The sequence below is a fragment of the Cervus elaphus genome, chromosome X (assembly GCF_910594005.1).
Source record: "Cervus elaphus chromosome X, mCerEla1.1, whole genome shotgun sequence".
Classification (NCBI taxonomy): domain Eukaryota; kingdom Metazoa; phylum Chordata; class Mammalia; order Artiodactyla; family Cervidae; genus Cervus; species Cervus elaphus.
Genome location: NC_057848.1, coordinates 86,824,368 through 86,847,070, shown reverse-complemented (window position 1 = coordinate 86,847,070; position 22,703 = coordinate 86,824,368). Strand labels below are relative to the sequence as shown.

The 22,703-nt window shown below is 34.8% G+C and overlaps 1 protein-coding gene across 2 annotated transcripts in view; it reads left to right on the top strand.

The window, feature by feature from the left end:
- Positions 1-22,703, top strand: part of DIAPH2 (diaphanous related formin 2) — a 950,551-nt gene that overhangs the window by 465,098 nt on the left and 462,750 nt on the right. For both annotated transcript variants that reach the window (XM_043895289.1, XM_043895287.1), the window contains 2 exons: positions 1,850-1,951; positions 15,170-15,409. In XM_043895289.1, coding sequence (XP_043751224.1) covers positions 1,850-1,951; positions 15,170-15,409 — 342 coding nt within the window. The remainder of the gene's footprint in view (positions 1-1,849; positions 1,952-15,169; positions 15,410-22,703) is intronic.

The window sequence follows — 22,703 nt, the reverse complement described above, 5'->3', positions numbered from 1 at the left end:
AGTTATCAGTACTTTTCACTGTCAGAATTTCTGTTGGATTCCTTTTTGTAATTTCTATGTCTTTATTATTCTTATTCTATTCATAATATTATTTTCCTTTCGTTATTTGTCCATAGTTTCCTTTAGCTCATTGAGCATGTTTAAAACAGTTTATCTAATATATTTGATTTATAACTTTAAATTCTGAACTTCTTCCAGAATTTTTTCTGTCGAAATTCTTTTTTCCCTGCAAGGGCATGCTTTATTGTTTCTTCTCATGCTTTGTAATACTTTTGTTGAGAAGTGGAGATTTGAATATATTATAACTTTGGGACTCTAATTATGCCACTCCTTAAAGACAGCTGATTTTTGTTTCCTGAGGACGGTATCCCTTGTGTGTGATCACTCTAGTTTGGGTTTCATTATCTCTTCAGTCAGCCAGTGATCTGACAATGCAGGCTACGTTGCTTCAGTCATGTCTGACTCTTTGTGACCCCATGGACTGTCGCCCGTTAGGCTTCGCTGTCCATGAGGATTCTTCAGGCAAGAATACTGGAGTGGGTTGCCATGCCCTCCTCCTAGGGGATCTTCCTAACCCAGGGATCAAACCTGTGTCTCTTATGTCTCCTGCATTGGCAGGCGGGTTCTTTATTTACCATGAGTGTCACCTAGATTTGACAAAGATTTCCTTAGTTGTCTGGTTCCAAAAGGCAGTAGAGATGTTTCTGCCTGTTTAGATCTTCTAATAGATGCCATTAGGGAAACCTGCTGCAACCAGAGAGTTTTAAAACCAAGGCAAGTACCTACCAAACCAACCAGAATGCACATTTCTGAATTCTGGAGAACAGGATCCCCATTGCTCACCCTGGCATCAGCCATTCCCTTTTGCATCTCAGGCATTATCCTCACAGTGACAGGAATGGCAGTCCACACCAGTATTCTTGCCTGGGGAATCCCGTGTACAGAGGAGCCTGATACGCTACAGTCCACAGGGTTGCAAATAGTCAGGCACAACTGAGCGACTAACACACATACACATTGTATGTGTGTGTATATGTGTGCATTTGTGTGTGTTTGTGTGTGTATATATATTGAAGTTCTGAAAGATAGTTTTTAAGTGAACTATCTGAAAGATGTCGGAAAGATGGTTTTAACAGTTTTATCTGAAAGATAGTTTTAAATTGGGTCCACACTTGTCCCTCAGACTCAGTGTTGGACAATGATGTGGCCAACTTTGAGGTGGTAAAGTTGAAATAGCTGGGAAAATGATGTGTGGACTGTAGGGGCCAAAGCTAGGCTTCTTTCTTGGAAAATTGTTTTAGAAATTGGAAATCACATAGAAGAACAGGATAGAAAAAAAATACAGATATTATAAATAATGGGAGATTATTTTTATAGGCTTGATGTGGTTTGTAAGACTGAAAATGATTCCAAATTTTGCCAATATTGAAGAGTATAGTTGATGATTATTATTACTGCACATAAGTAAATTCTACATAGTATTTTCCTGTTTTTTTAGAGATTGACTAATTATCATGACAGGAAATAAATCTTAAAATTATGGTATGTGTTTAAGACCTAGAAAGTCAGTCAATTTTGTAATGTTATTTATTGTCATATGATTTTTTAATTTAACATTTATATACTATAGTGCAGAGAAACCAAACACTTCTATATATTTATTCACATTAAATTATAGCTGTTTTTTGGTTAAGTTTTTGGGGAGAAGGGGAAGATACATTGGTACTGTGACAGAAACACAATCAGAAATTTATCCACTATACTAGTTAATCACTTTTATAGTTGTTAATGTATCTTTTATAATCCTAATAATGAAATACTAAACTGTTATGCTTTTATTTCCTTTTAGAACCTTGTAAAACATCTTCCTGAGCAGAAGGTACTCAATGAACTAGCAGAGCTGAAGAATGAATATGATGACCTCTGTGAACCTGAACAGTTTGGAGTTGTGGTAAGTATCTAGCCTAAGGGCCCACAGGCTCAGCTTGGAGGTAACCCTTAACAGAAACGGGTCGGACGAGGGGGAGACATTTCAATTGCTTATATATATATTTTTTCTACCGTATAACTGTATGACTTATGTAACATTGGCTGTCAGAAAAAAAAAAAAAAAACCTTATTACTTATAATATTATTGAAAAATAAAGAAGTTAAGATCTACATTATGAAATACCTCACAACATCTCAGGGATCTTCCTCTATATCAATGCTGATATTAGTATTAATATATAAAAATAACACATTATTGTATTGACTATTTTTCCTTCTATTTAGATCTTGCTATTAGAATTTGGCTTTTTAATAAAGTTATGCTTCTTAAGGGTAGAAAGATGGAAACTGTTATAGATAACTAGAAGTATTCTAGAGTCTCTTTCGAATGGTATATATTGTATCAGGAAAAAGACAAAAATTTTCAGATTTCCCGTAGAGTTTCATTAATTGATTAAAACCATTAAATACACAGTTTCAGCTGGAAATAAAATTTCATAAATACATTTCGTGCTTTAATGTGGTTAAATAATTACTGAAATGAATTATGTTTTTTTCTTTTTGAATTATGTTTTCTTATCTCCTCTTCATTTTAAAGGGTATAAAATAGGACTAGGTGTAGATTATGTATTAAAACTATAGCATTATATATATATATATATACACACATATATATATGTGTGTGTGTATATATATATATATATGTGTGTGTGTTTCAAGCTTTTCTCAAAACTGCTGTTCAAAATAATTGACAAAAAGATCGTGGGTATGATGATTTATTTAATTTCCTAGAGAAAAGCTATTTTTGACTGTGTTTAATTCAAGTTTGGTCTCATATGAATAAACAGTTCTATTACAGCTTTCAGTTTTACCCTGACTCTCTGACCATTTTCCATCTGCATACTAAGACTGTTAAAAATTACCATTGCACTTAATAGTCAAATATTCTGCTTAATCCAGAATCGTTTATAACCTCTTTAATAGTAATACATTTGATTCGATCTGATTGGCACTCTGCAATTTAAAAATCCTGTTTAAAGTCAAAATGTGATAGATAGATAGAACAGAGAATATTCCTTTTGAACATATGCAATAACTGCTTACCCATATTTAGAGTTTATTAGTTCTCAGATATAGCACTGCATATGCTGATGTAGGAGGGTTCTGTCAAATCCTTGAAAAGCAAATTAGGAATGTATATTTAGGGTGAAATAGAGCATGTATAGATACCTGAAAAAACTCTATCTCTCATTTTTGAATTAAGCAAATTAACTAAACTGGCCAGATATTGTTTATTAAGTAGCAATACTTTAACACATATTAAATAATAAAATTTTCTAAACACTTAAAACTTAAGCTACTAAAATTCATATTATAATTGAAGCAAGGTTATATACCATCTGAGAATTCAGCTGTGTCATGATGGTTATGAGTTTTACAGTAGGAACACTGCAGTTTCTCCAAAGCCATTTTTTTCCTGAATGCAGTTTATCTTGGAAGATGTATGTTTGCCAAGCCAGTCCTTCAAGAGGAATATCCTTGGTACTACACTGAGGAAATGAAGTTTGGGGACATAAAGAGCAATATACCTTCTGAACTCAAAGCAAAATAGGAAAGGAAAGAGATTTCGTGTTTATGCATGCAACCATAAATAATTCTGGGGCTATGAGCATGAAGTCACCCGGTCCTCTTATTTACTCTCCCCATCCTTAGCTACATGTCTATAGGGAAGATAGTCAAGGACATTTCTAAGTAGTTTATGCTATGTAAATTATCTAAGGCAGTATCAATCAGGATTTGTCTGGTCCAAATATAGTTTAGATAGTCTCATATCTAGCGAAAAGTTTCTTAAAATAATGATATAACTTAGTCTTTTAAACATATATGTAAGCATGTATATCTTGTATATAATAGCCAGTATATAAGTGCTTATTGAATTTTAAGATAATTATTAGAACTAAGTATGAGCCTGAGATTAAAAATAGCATAGCTTAGGTCTCAAAGTAAAAATTATGTTCAAATATATTTCTTCAAGTCTATGCTGAAATTAAATTCACTCCTCTGTGGAAATGTCCAAATACTTTTTAATCCTGGAAATATATGGACAGCCTACATTTAGGACAACTTTGGACATCTATAGAATCCTCTGCCCAAATGAGAAAGGTCCCAAACTTGTTGTCTTGCTTTTGCTTTCTTCTGCCATCAAAATTATTAGTCTTCTTCAAAATGTATATTCATTGTGTGATTTACATATTGAAATCCTTCAGTGTCTCCCAGAGTTTACAGAATAAAATCTGAGCTCCTTCACATTCTCACTGTGCCTCTAACTCTCTGACTTTATGTCTCCCTGTTCTCTTTAGCAAACTGAATTGGTGTCTTTATGACATTTTAGCTTTTACGTCGGCGGGACTCTCATTGCCATTTCAGCAGTTAATTTACTTGTTCTTAATTCAGTGGTCTTTTGTTTTTAGCGACTATACCGTATCTTATCTGCTTTCTTCAAGTCTTTTCTCCCTCCCCTTCCCATTCTTTTCAACCTACAGACAACCTGATCTCTTACCAGGGAAATGAGAAAGCAAATAGGTGCTAGAGCAGTATCTCTTCTACCCACAGTTGTTATCTCTACCTATATTATCCCCTGCCTACTTTTGTTCTATTTGTCTGTTGCCTCTTCAGTTCCTCAGTCTCCACTCTGCCCTTCTCTTCAGAAATAAGAATCTTCTTAAGTCATTCATTGCCCCAAAATATATGAATGGATAGCTGAATGAATAAAAAACCCTTTACTGGCCCTGAGGCCCATGATAAATACTGCCCTCTCTTCATTACCTAACATGAGTTTTTTCAAAGTGTAGTCTCTTTTTGTTTTCTACTTCCTTACCTCTGGTTACTTACTATTCAGGAAACAGCAATCAGAATGCTACCTTAAATAATGCGTTGAAACTGATCTAGGAGAGATCATTAATTAACTCTTAATTGCATCTAAAATATACAGTTGATCTACTGACTTCTCTTCTGTGCTGTTACTACTGTAACCCAAGCCAGCATCATCTTTCCCTTAACCATTATAATATACTTTTAGTCTGTTTTCTCCACTTATGCTTTTGACCTTTTTCCAAATCAGTCTCGGCACAGCCCTTGATGTGACATTTCTAAAGTACATTTGTGTTGCATCATTATTTATCTGCTTAAAGCATCAGTGCATTGTTTTTTGAATTTACCATGCTCTTTCCTGTCTTTGGACCATTACACACGCTGCTCCCACTTACTCCCACTCCTGCCTGTTTCTCTCCTGCTTATTCTTTGAGTCTCTGCTTAAATTTTTCTCCCCATTATGCTCTCACTTACTTACTAGGCCTCCCTATTAAATTCTCTCAGAGCATCTTTTTTTTCTTTTCCTTTCTCAAAATTATCATGGTTTTTAATTAAATGTTTAATCACAAGGTTTTTTATTGAATGACCCCTGCTAGATTACAACTTCTTTAAATGTCTGTATTATATTGATTTAATTCACATGATATACTTACCAATGTTTGTTGAATGTATTAGCTTGAATGCAAAATCAAGTGGGCTCATTTTATTCCTAATTCTGTATTCATTTGGTACTTGAACATTGAAGAATTTAGATTCCTTATTGAGTCCTTTTCTTTCTTTGCCTTCTCTAGTGGTAAATACTGTTTCCTAATTTTACTCCTATCACCCTGCCAATGTCCTTTAGAATTTTCATTATTGTATAACTTCCTGGATGATAAAAACAAAATCTCATCAGTTAGAGATGTACGTATGCCAGAATTGCGATTACTCTTGCAATATTCACTAAAATCTCATCAAACAAAAGAAAAACAGTAAAACTGGCAAGACTAGGGAAGAATCAGGGTTTGAATTTTTGAAAAAAGATAAACTTACCTGAGACAGTGACTGGGCTGCTAAGATTTCTGTAAACTTTCTTTCCTTCTTTCTTTTTTATCAACCATATCATTGGATTTGCTTATTTTCACATGTCATAAATTAAAAAGAAACCAGAAAAAAAAGAGAGAGAGAGAGAAGATAAAAGAAACAAAAAAATCTAGGAACCTTTCCTGTATCTAGAGGCAGGTTTCCTGGGAAGAGGGATATGTTACTTCCCACACCATCTAGGATCAATAATCCTTTTCTTTGGGGGGTAGATTGGCTGCATAGCTTCCTACTGACTTGTCCTTCAATCTGCCTCCCACAGAATTGAATTTGGTACATTGTTGTAATTATGTGCTGTACCTGTACTGGGGGAAAAAACACAGATCTTTGAAAACTCTGCCGGTTAGAACCCCCAGCAGGAGCTTTCAGACTCTTCCCAGTGTGTTTGCAGCTCAGCTGTTCTTAAACCTTAGAGCTATGGAAATTCCCACTTGTCTTGCACTGTGGATGGAGACCCATACTGTGTGTATCTATTAAAGTAACACATCTTCTGAGAAAAAGAAGGCAATAATTAGTTCTCTTAGTAATGGGTACTTTGTTTTTCTGACTTCAAAATTACCCATATTTTTCAATTAAAAACATTCTAAAGCTATAATCTAAGAAAAAGATGTTGAGATAGCCTTGTGCATAAAAACATTTATAATGAAAAGCAAAGATTATGTGATACTGCTGACAGCACAGTTAATTTTTGTTCTTTTTCTGCATAAATATGTGAAGGCGGGAGGAGTAGATTTATGCCTGTAGTTGGAACTATAGCTATAAAATCAGTTTGCTTTTTAACTTTTTTGAAGCCCCCCAAGAGCTTATGAGCTCTATTCAAGATAGCTTAATCAGGTGAAAAGGAAATTCTTAAAAGCTTTTTTTTTTTTCTCCCAAACATCATCAAAGGCAGTTAGTTTGGATGGAAAATTGTAGCTCTTCTGTTCCATTAATATTAAATCATTCTTCAAGTTTGCATGTTCATTGGGAAAATTTCATTTTTCTTTATCTGCTTTCATTCAAAGTGTTCAGTGTTTTGATATGTAATGCCTTGATTGTTTCTATTTTCATTCCTTCTGTAAATATGAATGCTAGCTCTTACTTCTAGATGTGCCTTCATTTTTATCTGAAAAAAAAAAAGATGGTTTAATAATTGTGAGATCAGGTAAAAGAAAACTCACCATGGTGTGTTCTCAAATCCATATATTCAGATTCTGGTTCATTTTGTTAACTTCTCATAATAATCCATTTTGTGACAGGATTGCTTTTTTTCATCAGTTTTTACAATAAAATGAGACAAAAGAAAACCATCTGAAAACTGAATATTCAGATGAAGTCTGTGGATGTCAATCAATTTTTCTATTGATTGCTTTTCATTAAATATTTTAAAAAATGAAAAATTAACCCATTTCCCCTATCCATATATCAGTAATCCTTTAAAATAACAGTCTCATATTACAGGTGCTCTAATGGCCGTTCTTGGCCTCAGACAGTTGTTAGAATGATGTTTTGAAAATTCTTTATCCATTTCTTAATGTAATTCTTTTGAGCTTTCAGTGTCTCTTGGGGTCAACATTGTTATCATGTTCTGTTCCAGACTGAAAATGAGTAAATATTTGTTGATGCATAATTTCCACATATCACTCTATTTGGGGAAAATACTCTCTGTGAGCACATCATTGCTTTTCTGGGATAGAGTCAGTTTTCAAAACCCTGTTTTTCCAAAGGTTCATTTTACAGATTACCAATGACTCTTCTCTCTCCTGACATCTAATATACAAACATTTGCCATTGGCTCCATACAGCAGGTGCACCTGTATTGATGATTTTGTCCAGTCTGAGTACTAGGTGTATTGCAGAAAGTACAATAGTGAGCAGTAGAGAGCCTACTCTGGAGGGGGTTATGTCCTAAAGAGAATAATAAAATGATTTATTTAGCAGGGAATCACAGACGTCCTTGTTTTAAATATTTCCGTGCTTCCAAACATTTCAACGTCTCACAACTTTTATAGGAAGATCTGCCTGCTCTCTAACTTAAATTGACTCTTCTTTATCGTCACTTCATCATGTCACCTTTGTTATATTCACTGATACAAAATTATTCTGCAATTTCAATGTATATTGGGTCCCAATAGTATTTAGGTATCGGGGGAAACACTTTTGTAACAAATATGTATTTATTACAAATATATGTTAATTCCCATGAATCTTTAATATTATATATTGAAGATATTAGAAGATCACATATGCTCACATGTGATGGCAGTTGAAAATGTGTTTCTTAGCAGTGAAAAATGAAAGAAAATAGAAATCACCTTAAAAGTGAGTGACATATGACTTCAGGAGTGGCATAGGACGGCTTTCTCCTCCTTCACACATGATTGTCACATTGGATCTTTTTTCTTTCTCTCTGGAATCTTATGGTAGTTTGGCAGAACATCAATATTCACTAGCTGCATAGGTAGTAAAGTGTATAAAATTCAAATTATATTAACAAAATTGTGTCTAACTCTTTGGGGAAATAACCAACTTGTGGCTGCTCTCACTAAAGCTGTCAGTGTACTTTTTTTTTTAATATAGTGCAGATCATCTGAAGACATGATAGTTGCTTGATGTGATTTGATAGACAAGTATCTTGTAACACAAATAAATCCCCTACATAATACAACACCTTGGTCAGCATCCCAGAGCACTTCAAGGAATGAATTATAAAACAAAGGATGCCAGTCAACTAAAATGCTGCAAGGGACCACAAGGAAAAACAGACATACATTTCAGCCAAGTTTTTGTTCCATTTCCTTATATCACTTAGGTGCACTCAAGTACCTTTACGAGACATGAGTCTTTTAATAATTGTAACTGTGGCTGGGGATGTCACTCAGTGCTTCTTATGATTTCTCTGCTTCACTTATCTAAGACATTCCCTTACACAGACAAATCCTCTAATGGAGATTCAGCTATTGTCTATCAGTCTACCCTGCTCTGATCATAAAAATTCATACTTCTGACTGCAGGAAATTCTATTAGTATGATCAAAGCATACTGTCTTGTGGCTTCTGTTAAGAGAGTCCATATAGTTTCACCTCCTCCATAAGTCTCTTTATTTTTATAGTAACATGTTTTCACTGCTAACATTTCTAGTGGAAAATTTATATGATGCATTGAAATCGACGGAAGGGAGCACTGCATGATACTTACAAAGTGCTCAATAGATATTGAAGGCCATTCTTCATCAAGCCCTAGTGACACACATTCCTTAATGGATGAGAAAACTTCATCTCAGGTTTTGGAGAACAGTCAGGGACCATGGTACCTTCTTGGGGTAATTTCAGAGAATGAGTAAAGAGAATAATAGCAATAATAGCTATTGTTTTAGAGTGATTCTGTTGTGTCAGCTCTCATGACAGCAGTTTTACACATAAGGTCTCATTTGTCTTACTGAAACATGTATGAATGACTTAAGGAATACATTTTACTGGTAGAGAATAAAGTGTCAGAAACACTTGGTAAATTGCATTAGATTGTAACTATAAAGTAAGACAACTGTAGTTCAAGTCCAGATCTGTGTAACTCAAAAGTCCCATTTCTTCTACTATAATTTACCTTCTGAGTCTAGAAAATACAGAGAATGATTTCTTTCCCTCTCTGAGCATTAAGGGGATAATTCTCTTGAACCTATCTTTCAAAATAGTTATTTAGAGCTCTGAATTCGGGCTGTTATTGAGCCTTGGCACTATCACTGGGATGATCCTTTTGGTAGCTAATTACTTTACATAGGAAGTAGGATACCTTCTTACTGCCCCACATCAGCCTACTGTAATGCCTCTTTACACTGTGCATCTGCTTCCCAATCCTGTCCTTTGCTGATATTGGACTTTCTGTTTGTATTAATGAGTACTTCCATTTATTCACTAATTTTATAAGATTTTCTTTCAAATTACATATGATATTTATCACCTGCTCTGCACTAAATTTTATTTTAGTGGGTAAATGAAGGAAGAGATTTTGCTAGATCAAAGAGCAGCTGTGATCCTCTTATAATGCACAACCTCTTCCCTGAATCAGGTTGATTGGTGATAGATTGTATCCAGTAATAGCAGTCAGGAAAAGTAATTCCCTAGGATTTCTGGTTTGACATCTTAGCTGAAGACATCATTTTGGGGACAGTAAAATATTACCATCTGTTGTTAATTTTGTTCAATAGGCAACCTGCCTATCTTCCTTGGGAGAAGATCTAGAAAATAGTCAGCTAGCTCAGGAGTGCTTTTAAAATCAATCAGCAAATATTTGAATGTTTAATATATGCAAGGACCTGTGTTCAGTGCTACACAAGAGGCAGTCTTTGATTCTTCTGTCTACATGCTCCTCATCAACAACCTGCCTCCCACAATATTCTAATAACTCCGAAATCTGCCAACTCTGATACTTATCTCCTAAATACAAGGACTGAATTTCCAAATGCTACCAGATATTATAACAATAGCTAAACTCAAAATATCAGGAAAGCAATATTATTTCCCTATTATAGAGGTTCATTTTACTATTCATGTGACGATTTGGAGGGGCGAATGCTGGAAGGATCAGGGAACACATTTAAATAGTCAGTTTTAGTGATCCAACCTTGAAGTATGTAAATTTTAAGCTTGAATGATGAGAACTGAAAATAAGAGCCAATTCTAAGTAATTCTTCAGGTTAAAATATAGGCAAGGAATGGTATTAAATTACACTGTGTTTTCCGTGATTTCAACATGACTTCAAGGTTTGGAGTCTTAATGTTGTTGCTTAATCGCTAAGTCATGTCCTAATCCATATCCTGATAATGGGAATCTAATAGTGTCTTTGTTAGAAGTAAAATACACTGGTGTCTGAAAGGATGATGAACCAAGTTCACTTAAATGCTAATAATGTCTTGGTAACATCCAACTAATGGTTTTTATTTGTGGATCTCACACTGTTTACCTCACCTTTCCACAACTCAAGAGATAGAGACAAAAAAGGAAGGAACTAATGTATATGGATCATATGTTTGGCTCCTACCTAATTTTCAAAGCAAGACTGCTTAACAGGACCTTCCCCTTCATTACAAATGAGGAAACTGAAGCAGAGAAATTAGGTGGATTAGCTTTACACAATCAGACTCTGCAAAACTGTCTAGATTCACTCATTTGGTTGAATTTGCTACTAAGCCGTACCCTACCAGCCCCCGCTGCCTTAGTCCCTGGTTGACTTACTGGAGTATAGATCAAGGGAAGCAAATTCATCTACCCTCATTTTCTGAAACAAACATAAAAACCAAACAGTAAGCCAAACCAAATTGGCACTTCCTTCTGCCTTCATTAATGCCAACAGTATTCTACCTCACAAAGGACTAAACACCATGGAACCGTCTTTGACTTTATCCTCCCATAACTGGTCATTTGCTACTAAGTCCCCTTGCTTCTTCCTTAATTCTTCCTCTTGTGTATATTGCTTTCTTTCCCTTTCTACTGTCAACATCCTAGGGCATTACCTGTTTCTAAGACCTTTTGAAAACTTAGCTAACAGTATTCCTGTCCCTAGTCTCTTTTTCAACAAGTCATACATACCACTCTCAATATGACTTAAGAGGTGGCCTGGTGTAGAGTCTGAATTCTGTAGCCAAAATGCCTGAGATCAGAACTTCAACATACAATTTGACTCTGTACAGGTTATTTAGTATTTCTGTGCTTCACTTTCCTCATTTTTAGGAGACTAACGCGAATAACGTGTTTTCCTGGTGGCTTAGATGGTAAAGAATCCACCTGCAATGCAGGAGACTCAGGTTCAATCCCTAGGTCAGGAAGATCCCCTGGAGAAGGGAATGTTTCCCCCCTCCAGTATTCTTGCCTGGACAATTCTATGGACAGAGGAACCTGGTGGGCTACAGTGCATAGGGTCACAAAGAGTCAGACATGACTGAACGACTAACACACAATGTGAATAACCATTTCCTAGGGTGGTTTTGAGAATCAAATCCACATATACGTATGTAACAGATTTCAAGAACAGTGACTGGGACAGAGTACTCAATGTTAATTGCTATTATTGTTACTATAATTATTAAAGTACTTTCGGTCACATTATTTTGGTTGGGGGTGGTATTGGAAAAAAAAAATCAAATCCATGATGTTTTGGGTTTGTAGACCAAGCATTGAAATACAAAGCCCAGAAACAGTAGACCAAGCATTGACATACAAAGCCCAGAACCAGATATGAATGCAACACAGATATGAATGAAAACAAATGGTATTAGAACTGAAGCAAGACTAAAAATATCTATGTAAGCTTAGGTTTTAAATTCCTTGTGGATCTCACACCAAAGCCACCTTGGTGTTCAGGGTTCCTACAGGTCTTACAGGGCATAGCCAAAAGGGAGGTATATGGTGACTAGCACCTGGTCCAGGTAGTTCTGTTGTTTTTTTAACCATCAGGGAGACTGAAAAATTCCTACTTCTTAAACATATATTAATAAAATAATAGAAAACATGCTTCTGTGCTAATGATAGCCAGGTAACGAAAGGAAACGAAAGAAAAAATTAAGTGGGAAAGGATTTGGAAACGGGGATAAAGGCATAAATGAAGGCAGAAACAGACGTAGGACCTTGGATAGATTCCCACACAAATTTACATGTGGGAGATTAGATTTGTTCATTCATGGAGACTTTAATGTGGTTAGCTTCCAATTTTTATGGCGTTTACATGGACTCTAAAGGGACTTTAATTCAAATTCTGCCCCTAGGTATATACCTCATATATTCCTAACCTATAAACCTTTTCTCACTTCATTCTTTCTGTCTACAACTTGTTTTTGGTCCCTGTTTGTTTTTGCTTACTCACTCACTTTCTCTCTCTCTCTACTTGCTTAATTTTTATTTATTTATCCATTTGTATCCCCTCTACTGTGAAGCCTTCATTAAACGTTGTAGTCATAGAGTTTAAAGTTTTGTCTTATTTCAGTGTACATCTCCAGCACTTAATTTCTATTTACCCATTTAGAATCATGGGCTAGTTTTATTGTTAGCTATAGTTATCAAGTGATTGTGTTATGAGTTTTAGGCTCCATTGGACACTTTTTGTGAGTAGATGGTATGTCTTATACTTACTATGCAAGTACTGAAAAAAACAGTAGGATGCTTTGAATATTCCCCTGATTGTGTTTTTGCAAAGCTATTGATGAGTGATATGACCTACATTTCAGACATAGTAACAGGGATATTCCAAGTATATTTTTATACATCTGCCTATGAAAAGCATGAATGCATATAGGAGGATTAGCAGATAGCAAAGGTTAATTTTTGGAGAGGCAGACACCCATGGTTAATGACAAATTTTATTTCAAAGAGGAAAAATGATGGATTATGCTTTATTTTTATATTAGAGCAGATAGGGTCTATTTGACAACTCGTTTTGCTGCTTTTGAGGGGTATTTTGTCCCCTTAAGAACTCTTAGTTTAAGAGTCCTTAAACTAAGGACTCTTATTTATGTTGTCAAATTATTTTCATGTTGTCTACAGTTATCCCTTGCCTACTCTTTGACTGGCATTTGTATTTTAAAAAGCTAAGCTATATGTAAAAAATAAAATAATTAGGATTGTTAATAATTTCATTGTGTGTGTGCTTGTGTATGTTCTTATGTGTTGACCCTCCACCCACCTCTCTCCCAGAATTAATTTGGTGAATGAAAACTAGTTAAATGACCTGGAGTTATGGGAAATTAAAGACTGAAAGAAATTATTATCATAGGAACTATACCAAAGGGAATAGAGAATGTGGACCCATACTATGAAACAAGTAAAACCTAATGAACTGTTTTGAAGAAAACCAATATAGAATTCTTGAATAATGTACCTAAAAGTAAGTTCGTGTACTTTTACCATAACTTATTTAACATCAACATTCTGTCAAGCAGGTGAAATTCTTTAGAGCATATATAAATATTTAATATATTTTATTAATATAGATCATAGGTTTAAAATTATTAGGTTCTCAATCAGAGCTAGTCTTCTAGCTCTGGTTTCAAACAGCATAGAAATAGGTAATAGTGAAGCCACATTTTTTTTAGGAAATGTATTTCCACTTATATTATCTGTCATCATATATATGTTTTTTTTATATGTGGCCCAGCTGTTCATTCAACTCAATGTTATATTTGTGCATTTTCATGGTTCACCTCAGGGACAGATTTTTGGCACTTTAAATGTTATTGGTGACTAATGATTATGCAATTAACATATAGCAGCGGGCTAGTTTCAATAATATTTTCTTAATGCTATAAGGATGATTTCATTTATTCTTTGAAATCGAATGGCTGTTTTTTTAACGTTTGAAAAAAAATACTGTTTTGAAACGTCTAAAACAGAATAATATTTGTTAAAGTGTTCTGGAGATGGAAATACAACTGTTAAAACCCAGAGAGAATTCATTTTATTCAAAATTTTTACAGTATCATCTATAAAATGATCCACACTAGAGAGAAAAATAATGGGCTTTATATATATATTACTGTGTTATATATATATATATTTATTTATTTACATGTATATATATAATCTTTTTTTTTCTTTTTCTTTTTTTATTAGTTGGAGGCTAATTACTTCACAACATTTCAGTGGGTTTTGTCATACATTGATATGAATCAGCCATAGAGTTTCACGTATTCCCCATCCTGATCCCCCCTCCCACCTCCCTCTCCACCCGATTCCTCTGGGTCTTCCCAGTGCACCAGGCCCGAGCACTTGTCTCATGCATCCCACCTGGGCTGGTGATCTGTTTCACCATAGATAATATACATGCTGTTCTTTCGAATCATCCCACCCTCGCCTTCTCCCACAGAGTCCAAAAGTCTGTTCTGTACATCTGTGTCTCTTTTTCTGTTTTGCATATAGGGTTATCATTACCATCTTTCTAAATTCCATATATATGTGTTAGTATGCTGTATTGGTCTTTATCTTTCTGGCTTACTTCACTCTGTATAATGGGTTCCAGTTTCATCCATCTCATTAGAACTGATTCAAATGAATTCTTTTTAACGGCTGAGTAATATTCCATGATGTATATGTACCACAACTTCCTTATCCATTCATCTGCTGATGGGCATCTAGGTTGCTTCCATGTCCTGGCTATTATAAACAGTGCTGCGATGAACATTGGGGTGCATGTGTCTCTTTCAGATCTGGTTTCCTCTATTTACATGTATATATATAATCTTATACAGCATTCCTTATCTTACAGATGAGCTCAGTGAAAATGTTGCGGCCTCGTCTCAAGAGCATTCTTTTCAAGCTCACATTTGAAGAACATGTAAACAACATCAAGCCAAGCATCATAGCGGTAACGCTGGCCTGTGAAGAGCTGAAGAAAAGTGAAAGCTTTAACAGACTTTTAGAGTTAATTCTTTTGGTTGGAAACTACATGAACTCAGGCTCAAGAAATGCCCAGTCTTTGGGTTTTAAGATCAACTTTCTCTGTAAGGTAAGAGAACATCTTATAATGCCAGTTTGCAACAATAATCTCATCTATGAAAGAGAAGTCACTTTAAACACCAATAGTATGTAAGCCAAAAAAATATGCTTTAAAAGGATGAATTTTATGGCGTGTGAGAGCTGGGTTCAATGTCTGAATTGGGAAGATCCCCTGGTTAAGGGAACGGCCACACACTCCAGTATTCTGGCCTGGAAAATTCCTTGGACAGAGGAGCCTGGCAGGCTACAGTTCATGGGGTCACAGAGAGCTGTACATGACTGAGTGAAGTCATCTTGAAAACAAATAAATGATTTTTAAAAACCTTACTGTAATAAAATCTCAAAGACTGCAAATTCTTCTGTGGTATACTGTTCAGCTCTTGTTGATCAAATCTTTGTGTAGTTTTTAGATCCAGAAAAATGGCTTTTATAAACTAGATGCAATGTTATATTTTAATCCCTTCAAACTTATTTTGTGTCTGTCCAGAAAGTATTTGAGGAGCTAAGTTCAGTGAGGTAATAGCCAATTATTTCTTTCTGAATATGCTTTGCTTACTCTAGAAGAGAGTAAGAAAATAATACTCTTTTTTGTTGAAAGTGTTGTATTAATAAACTTATACTAAGAATCCAGTGCAATAACTAAAAGTTTTTCAAAAATTAACTGATAATCCTCTTATTGTTTTGATTAAACCATTTCATGGTATTGTTCTCGAGGTTTTAATTCTTGTGAAAGGTAAACAAAGAAACGGACAAGTGATGATATAGGTCCATTTCGAGGTTAGTGCAAACCACCATATTCAAGAGAAAAACCTGTCACAAAAAGAAAACTGAACAGACTCTGAGGGGAAGGCCTGTAAGAAAGCTAGAGACAGAAATAAATCTGAAAACAAGCAATCAGTTTTTGACATCTCACCATTGTTTCACTTTTTTTTTCTTTTACATCTGAAAACATTACAAAACTTTGGTTAGTTCTTGAAGTATATTATTACAAGAATCCCCAATCTAGGAATGGATATAAATTTCTTCTCTATTTATGCATTAAATAGATGTGCATTACATATAAATGTGCTAGCATTTTAATATGTATCAAAAATGCTCCTGGTTGTTCTCTCCCAGATAGACATAAAGAATAACATTTGTAGATAAGAAGATGCATAATGGGATTGTATTGTTTACTCCCGATTTATTTTTGAGAGGCATAGGGAAAGATGGGAAGATAGGCAAGATGGTCTGGAATGTTAGATTTTTGTTAAATAACACAAATTTTTAGTCCCTCTTCTTGTGATATGAGGGGACATGTGAAATTATTTGATAATGCCAATGAGAATAAAGCAGTGCTTGTAATAAATTAGAATAACTCACACCCTGGTTTGGAGGGTAAAACTAAATAAGACTTTTCATTTTATTGCACATCATATACTCTAAACTTGTACAAGCATCTCTTCTCAAGATGTTAGTTGTTCAGAGTATATACTGTAGGCACAGTGAATGAATCTTAAAGTGTTCTTCATTGGTGATTGCAAAAACATAAGTTAAAATATCATTGGAAATTTGTATTGTTAGTCTGTTTCACATTTAATTCATATAAAGAAGACATTTAAAACAAACTGTCCTAATTTAAATAAATATGTACCTTTTTAAGTGTCTTAATTTCACACTATTCAAATTAATAATGTGAACTGATTTTATTGAGGTAATAATGAATAAGTCGTTTATACGTAGGAAGAAAAGATTCCATTAATCTCACAGGATTGTACAGTTGCATCTTATATTTTGGATAGAGGCTTCTTCCTGTCATCTTCCTATCAAATAAAAGTTCTTCCACACAGCGCTGGTCTGACATCTATCACTAGAAGTATGCTCAAAGGATTCAGCACAAAGATTTTTTCCAACTTAAAATAAAATAAAAAATATTCTTGTGGGAAATACTAGCATGTAGTAATAGATGTTGTAAAAGAGAAAGAAGTGAATGTTTAAAAATCTTTTGCCCTCTCCCATTTTTCAGTAGAATTTTTATGTTCAGGGGAATACTTGTCATTAAGAAAGAGAAATATCATATATATGTATGATATTCCCACAGTATCTAGGATTAAAAAGATGTTCCTGAAATGCAAAGGATTCTAAGTAGATATAAATGTCTAAAATGAGAGAAATTTACTGAAGTATGTAGAAATAGTTAGCTTAAATTTATAATCTGTTGGAAATTGAATTAACTACTGATGTATGATTGGCTAGAATTGCTGTTAAATTCCAGTTATATTTTAAAAGATTACTTGGTTGATTTTTCTTAGCAATTTTCCTTAATAAAGATAGCAGAGGGGGCTTTCTTTGCTGGGTACTGACTATACTTTTAAAATGATATCACTTGCCTACATAAATTATTCTAATGATTATTTCCTTTCTTGGTGAATTTAAAACTGTATTCTTCTACTTTTCATAAGAAGCTATAGATTATGTTAAAATATTAACATAGTTTAAAAGGAGCCATGTCATAAGCAGTTAAATTTATCAGATGTTTCTTGTAGTAAAATGATATTAAAAATTCAGATGGTCACAATAAGTACTACCCGCATCACAAAATGCTTTGCTAATTTGCAGCAGTGTGTTATCACTGTAAGTCACCAATGTAGGGTGTTGAACTGTAATAAAATCATTTCTCTGCAGATGAGTTTCCAATGTTAGCTTGGCCTATGCTTACCTGTTGATTATTAAAATTCTAACCAATAGTAATGTTGTGCTTCAGGGTCATTTGTTATTTTTGTTTTCAGTGTATAATATTATATAATCTACCTCAGAACAAAACATTTAAAAATACTTAGCATAGCTTTCCCTAGACACTGCGCTTTGTGGGTATATCAGATAAGGAATGTGCTTTGCAAGGTAAAAGAAGAGAATGAAAAAGCTGGCTTACAACTCAACATTCAGAAAACTAAGATCATGGCATCTGGTCCCATCACTTCATGGCAAATAGATTTTGGGCTCCAAAATCACTGCAGATGGTGACTGCACCCATGAAATTAAAAGACACTTGCTCCTTGGAGGAAAAGTTATGACCAACCTAGACTACATATTAAAAAGCAGAGACATTAGTTTGCCAACAAAGGTCCGTCTAGTAAAAGCTATGGTTTTACCAGTAGTCCTTTAACTCCTCTTCTCTGGTTCCCATTATGCATTGTGTAGGTAATTATTATAGGACTATTTACTTACATACTTTTTTTTTTCATTTATTTTTATTAGCTGGAGGCTAATTTCTTTACAATATTGTAGTGGTTTTTGCCATACATTGACATGAATCAGCCATGGATTTACATGTGTTCCCCATCCCAATCCCCCCTCCTGCCTCCCTCTCCATCCCATCCCTCTGGGTCTTCCCAGTGCACCAACTCCGAGTACTAGTCTCATGCATCCGACCTGGGCTGGTGATCTGTTTCACCCTTGATAGTACACTTGTTTCAATGCTGTTCTCTCCGAACATCCCACCCTCGCCTTCCACAGGGTCTAAGAGTCTGTTCTGTACATCTGTGTCTCTTTTTCTGTTTTGCATATAGGGTTGTCGTTACCATCTTTTTGAATTCCATATATATGCGTTAGTATACTATATTGGTCTTTATCTTTCTGGCTTACTTCACTCTGTATATTGGGCTCCAGTTTCATCCATCTCATTAGAACTGATTCAAATGAATTCTTTTTAATGGCTGAGTAATATTCCATGGTGTATATGTACCACAGCTTCCTTATCCATTCGTCTGCTGATGGGCATCTAGGTTGCTTCCATGTCCTGGCTATTATAAACAGTGCTGTGATGAACACTGGGGTACACATGTTTCTTTCAGATCTAGTTTCCTTGGTGTGTATGCCCAGGAGTGGGATTGCTGGGTCATATGGCAGTTCTATTTCCAGTTTATTAAGGAATCTCCACACTGTTCTCCTTAGTGGCTGTACTAGTTTGCATTCCCACCAACAGTGTAAGAGGGTTCCCTTTTCTCCACCCCCTCTCCAGCATTTATTTCTTGTAGACTTTGGATAGCAGCCATTCTGACTGGTGTGTAATGGTACCTCATTGTGGTTTTTATTTGCATTTCTCTAATAATGAGTGATGTTGAGCATCTTTTCATGTGTTTCTCAGCCATCCGTATGTCTTCTTTGGAGAAATGTCTGTTTTGATATTTGGCCCATTTTTTGATTGGGTCATTTATTTTTCTGGAATTGAGCTGCAGGAGTTGCTTGTATATTGAGATTAATCCTTGGTCTGTTTCTTCATTTGCTATTATTTCCTCCCTTTCTGAGGGCTGTCTTTTCACCTTGCTTATAGTTTCCTTTGTTGTGCAAAAGCTTTTAAGTTTCATTAGGTCCTATTTTTTTTTTTTTTTTTTTGCTTTTATTTCCAATATTCTGGGAGGTGGGTCATAGAGGATCCTGCTGTGATTTATGTCGGAGAGTGTTTTGCCTATGTTCTCCTCTAGGAGTTTTATAGTTTGTGGTCTTACTTTTAGATCTTTAATCCATTTTGAGTTTATTTTTGTGTATGGTGTTAGAAAGTGTTCTAGTTTCATTCTTTTACAAGTGGTTGACCAGTTTTCCCAGCACCACTTGTTAAAGAGGTTGTCTTTTTTCCATTGTATATCCTTGCCTCCGTTGTTGAAGATAAGGTGTCTGTAGGTATGTGAATTTATCTCTGGGCTTTCTATTTTGTTCCATTGATCTATATTTCTGTCTTTGTGCCACTACTATACAGTCTTAATGACTGTGGCTTTGTCGTAGAGCCTGAAGTCAGGCAGGTTGATTCCTCCAGTTCCATTCTTCTTTCTCAAGATTGCTTTGGCTATTTGAGGTTTTTTTGTATTTCCATACAAATTGTGAAATTATTTGTTCTAGTTCTGTGAAGAATACCGTTCGTAGGTTGATAGGGATTGCATTGAATCTATAGGTTGCTTTGGGTAGTAATAGTCATTTTGACAATCTTGATTCTTCCAATCCATGAACATGGTATATTTCTCCATCTATTTGTGTCCTCTCTGATTTCTTTCATCAGTGTTTTATAGTTTTCTCTATATAGGTCTTTCATTTCTTTAGGTAGATATACTCCTAAGTATTTTATTCTTTTTGTTGCAATGGTGAATGATATTGTTTCTTTAATTTCTCTTTCGGTTTTTTAATTGTTAGTGTATAGGAATGCAAGGGATTTCAGTGTGTTAATTTTATATCTTGCAACATTACTGTATTCATTGATTAGCTGTAGTAATTTTCTGGTAGAGTCTTTAGGGTTTTCTATGTAGAGGATCATGTCGTCTCCAAACAGTGAGAGTTTTACTTCTTCTTTTCCTATCTGGATTCCTTTTATTTCTTTTTCTGCTCTGATTGCTGTGGCCAACACTTCCAAAACTATATTGAATAGCAGTGTAAGAGTGGACACCCTTGTCTTGTTCCTGACTTTAAGGGAAATGCTTTCAATTTTTCACCACTGAGGATAATGTTTGCTGTGGGTTTGTCATATATAGCTTTTATTATGTTGAGGTATGTTTCTTCTATCCCTGCTTTCTGGGAAGTTTTTATCATAAATGGATGTTGAATTTTGTCAAAGGCTTTTTCTGCATCTATTGAGATAATCATATGGTTTTTATCTTTCAATTTGTTAATGTGGTGTTTTACATTGATTGATTTGCAGATATTAAAGAATCCTTGCATTCCTGGGATAAAGCCCACCTGGTTATGATGTATGATCTTTTTAACATGTTGTTGGAATCTGTTTGCTACAATTTTGTTAAGGATTTTTGCATCTATGTTCATCAGTGATCTTGGCCTGTAGTTTTCTTTTTTTTTGTGGCATCTTTGTCTGGTTTTGGAATTATGGTGATGGTGGCCTCATAGAATGAGTTTGGAAGTTTACCTTCTTCTGCAGTTTTCTGGAAGAGTTTGAGTAAGATAGATGTTAGCTCTTCTCTAAATTTTTGGTAGAATTCAGCTGTGAAGCCATCTGGTCCTGGGCTTTTGTTTGCTTGAAGATTTCTGATTACAGTTTCGATTTCTGTGCTTGTGATGGGTCTGTTAAGATCTTCTATTTCTTCCTGGTTCAGTTTTGGAAAGTTATACTTTTCTAAGAATTTGTCCATTTCTTCCAAGTTGTCCGTTGTATTGGCATAGAGCTGCTGGTAGTAGTCCCTTATAATCCTTTGTATTTCAGTGTTGTGTGTTGTGATCTCTCCATTTTCATTTCTAATTTTGTTGATTTGGTTCTTCTCCCTTTGTTTCTTAATGAGTCTTGCTAACGGTTTGTCAATTTTGTTTATCTTTTAAGAAGGCCAGCTTTTAGCTTTGTTGATTTTTGCTATGGTCTCTTTCGTTTCTTTTGCATTTATTTCTGCCCTAATTTTTAAGATTTCTTTCCTTCTACTAACCCTGGGGTTCTTCACTTCTTCCTTCTCTAGATGTTTTAGGTGTAGAGTTATGTCATTTATTTGACGTTTTTCTTGTTTCTTGAGGTAAGCCTGTAATGCTATGAACCTTCCCCTTAGCACTGCTTTTACAGTGTCCCATAGGTTTTGGGTTGTTGTGTTTTCATTTTCATTCATTTCTATGCATATTGTGATTTCTTTTTTAATTTCTTCTATGATTTGTTGGTTATTCAGAAGCGTGTTATTTAGCCTCCATATGTTTGAATTTTTAATAGTATTTTTCCTGCAATTGAGATCTAGTCTTACTGCATTGTGGTCAGAAAAGATGACTGGAATGATTTCAATTTTTTTGAATTTACCAAGGCTAGATTTATGGCCCAGCATGTGATCTATTCTGGAGAAGATTCCGTATGCACTTGAGAAAAAGGTGAAATTGATTGTTTTGGGGTGAAATGTCCTATAGATATCAATTAGGTCTAGCTGGTCCATTGTGTCATTTAAAGTTTGTGTTTCCTTGTTAATTTTCTGTTTAGTTGATCTATCCATAGCTGTGAGTAGGGTATTAAAGTATCCCACTATTATTGTGTTATTATTAATTTCCCCTTTCATACTTGTTATCATTTGCCTTACATATTGCGGTGCTCCTATGATGGGTGCATATATATTTATAATTGTTATACCTTCTTCTTGGATTGATCCTTTGATCATTTTGTAGTGTCCTTCTTTGTCTCTTATCACAGCCTTTATTTTAAAGTCTGTTTTATCTGATATGAGTATTGCGACTCCTGCTTTCTTTTGGTCTCCATTTGCGTGAAATATTTTTTTCCAGCCCTTCACTTTCAGTCTGTATGTGTCCCTTGTTTTGAGGTGAGTCTCTTGTAGACAGCATATATAGGGGTCTTATTTTTGTAT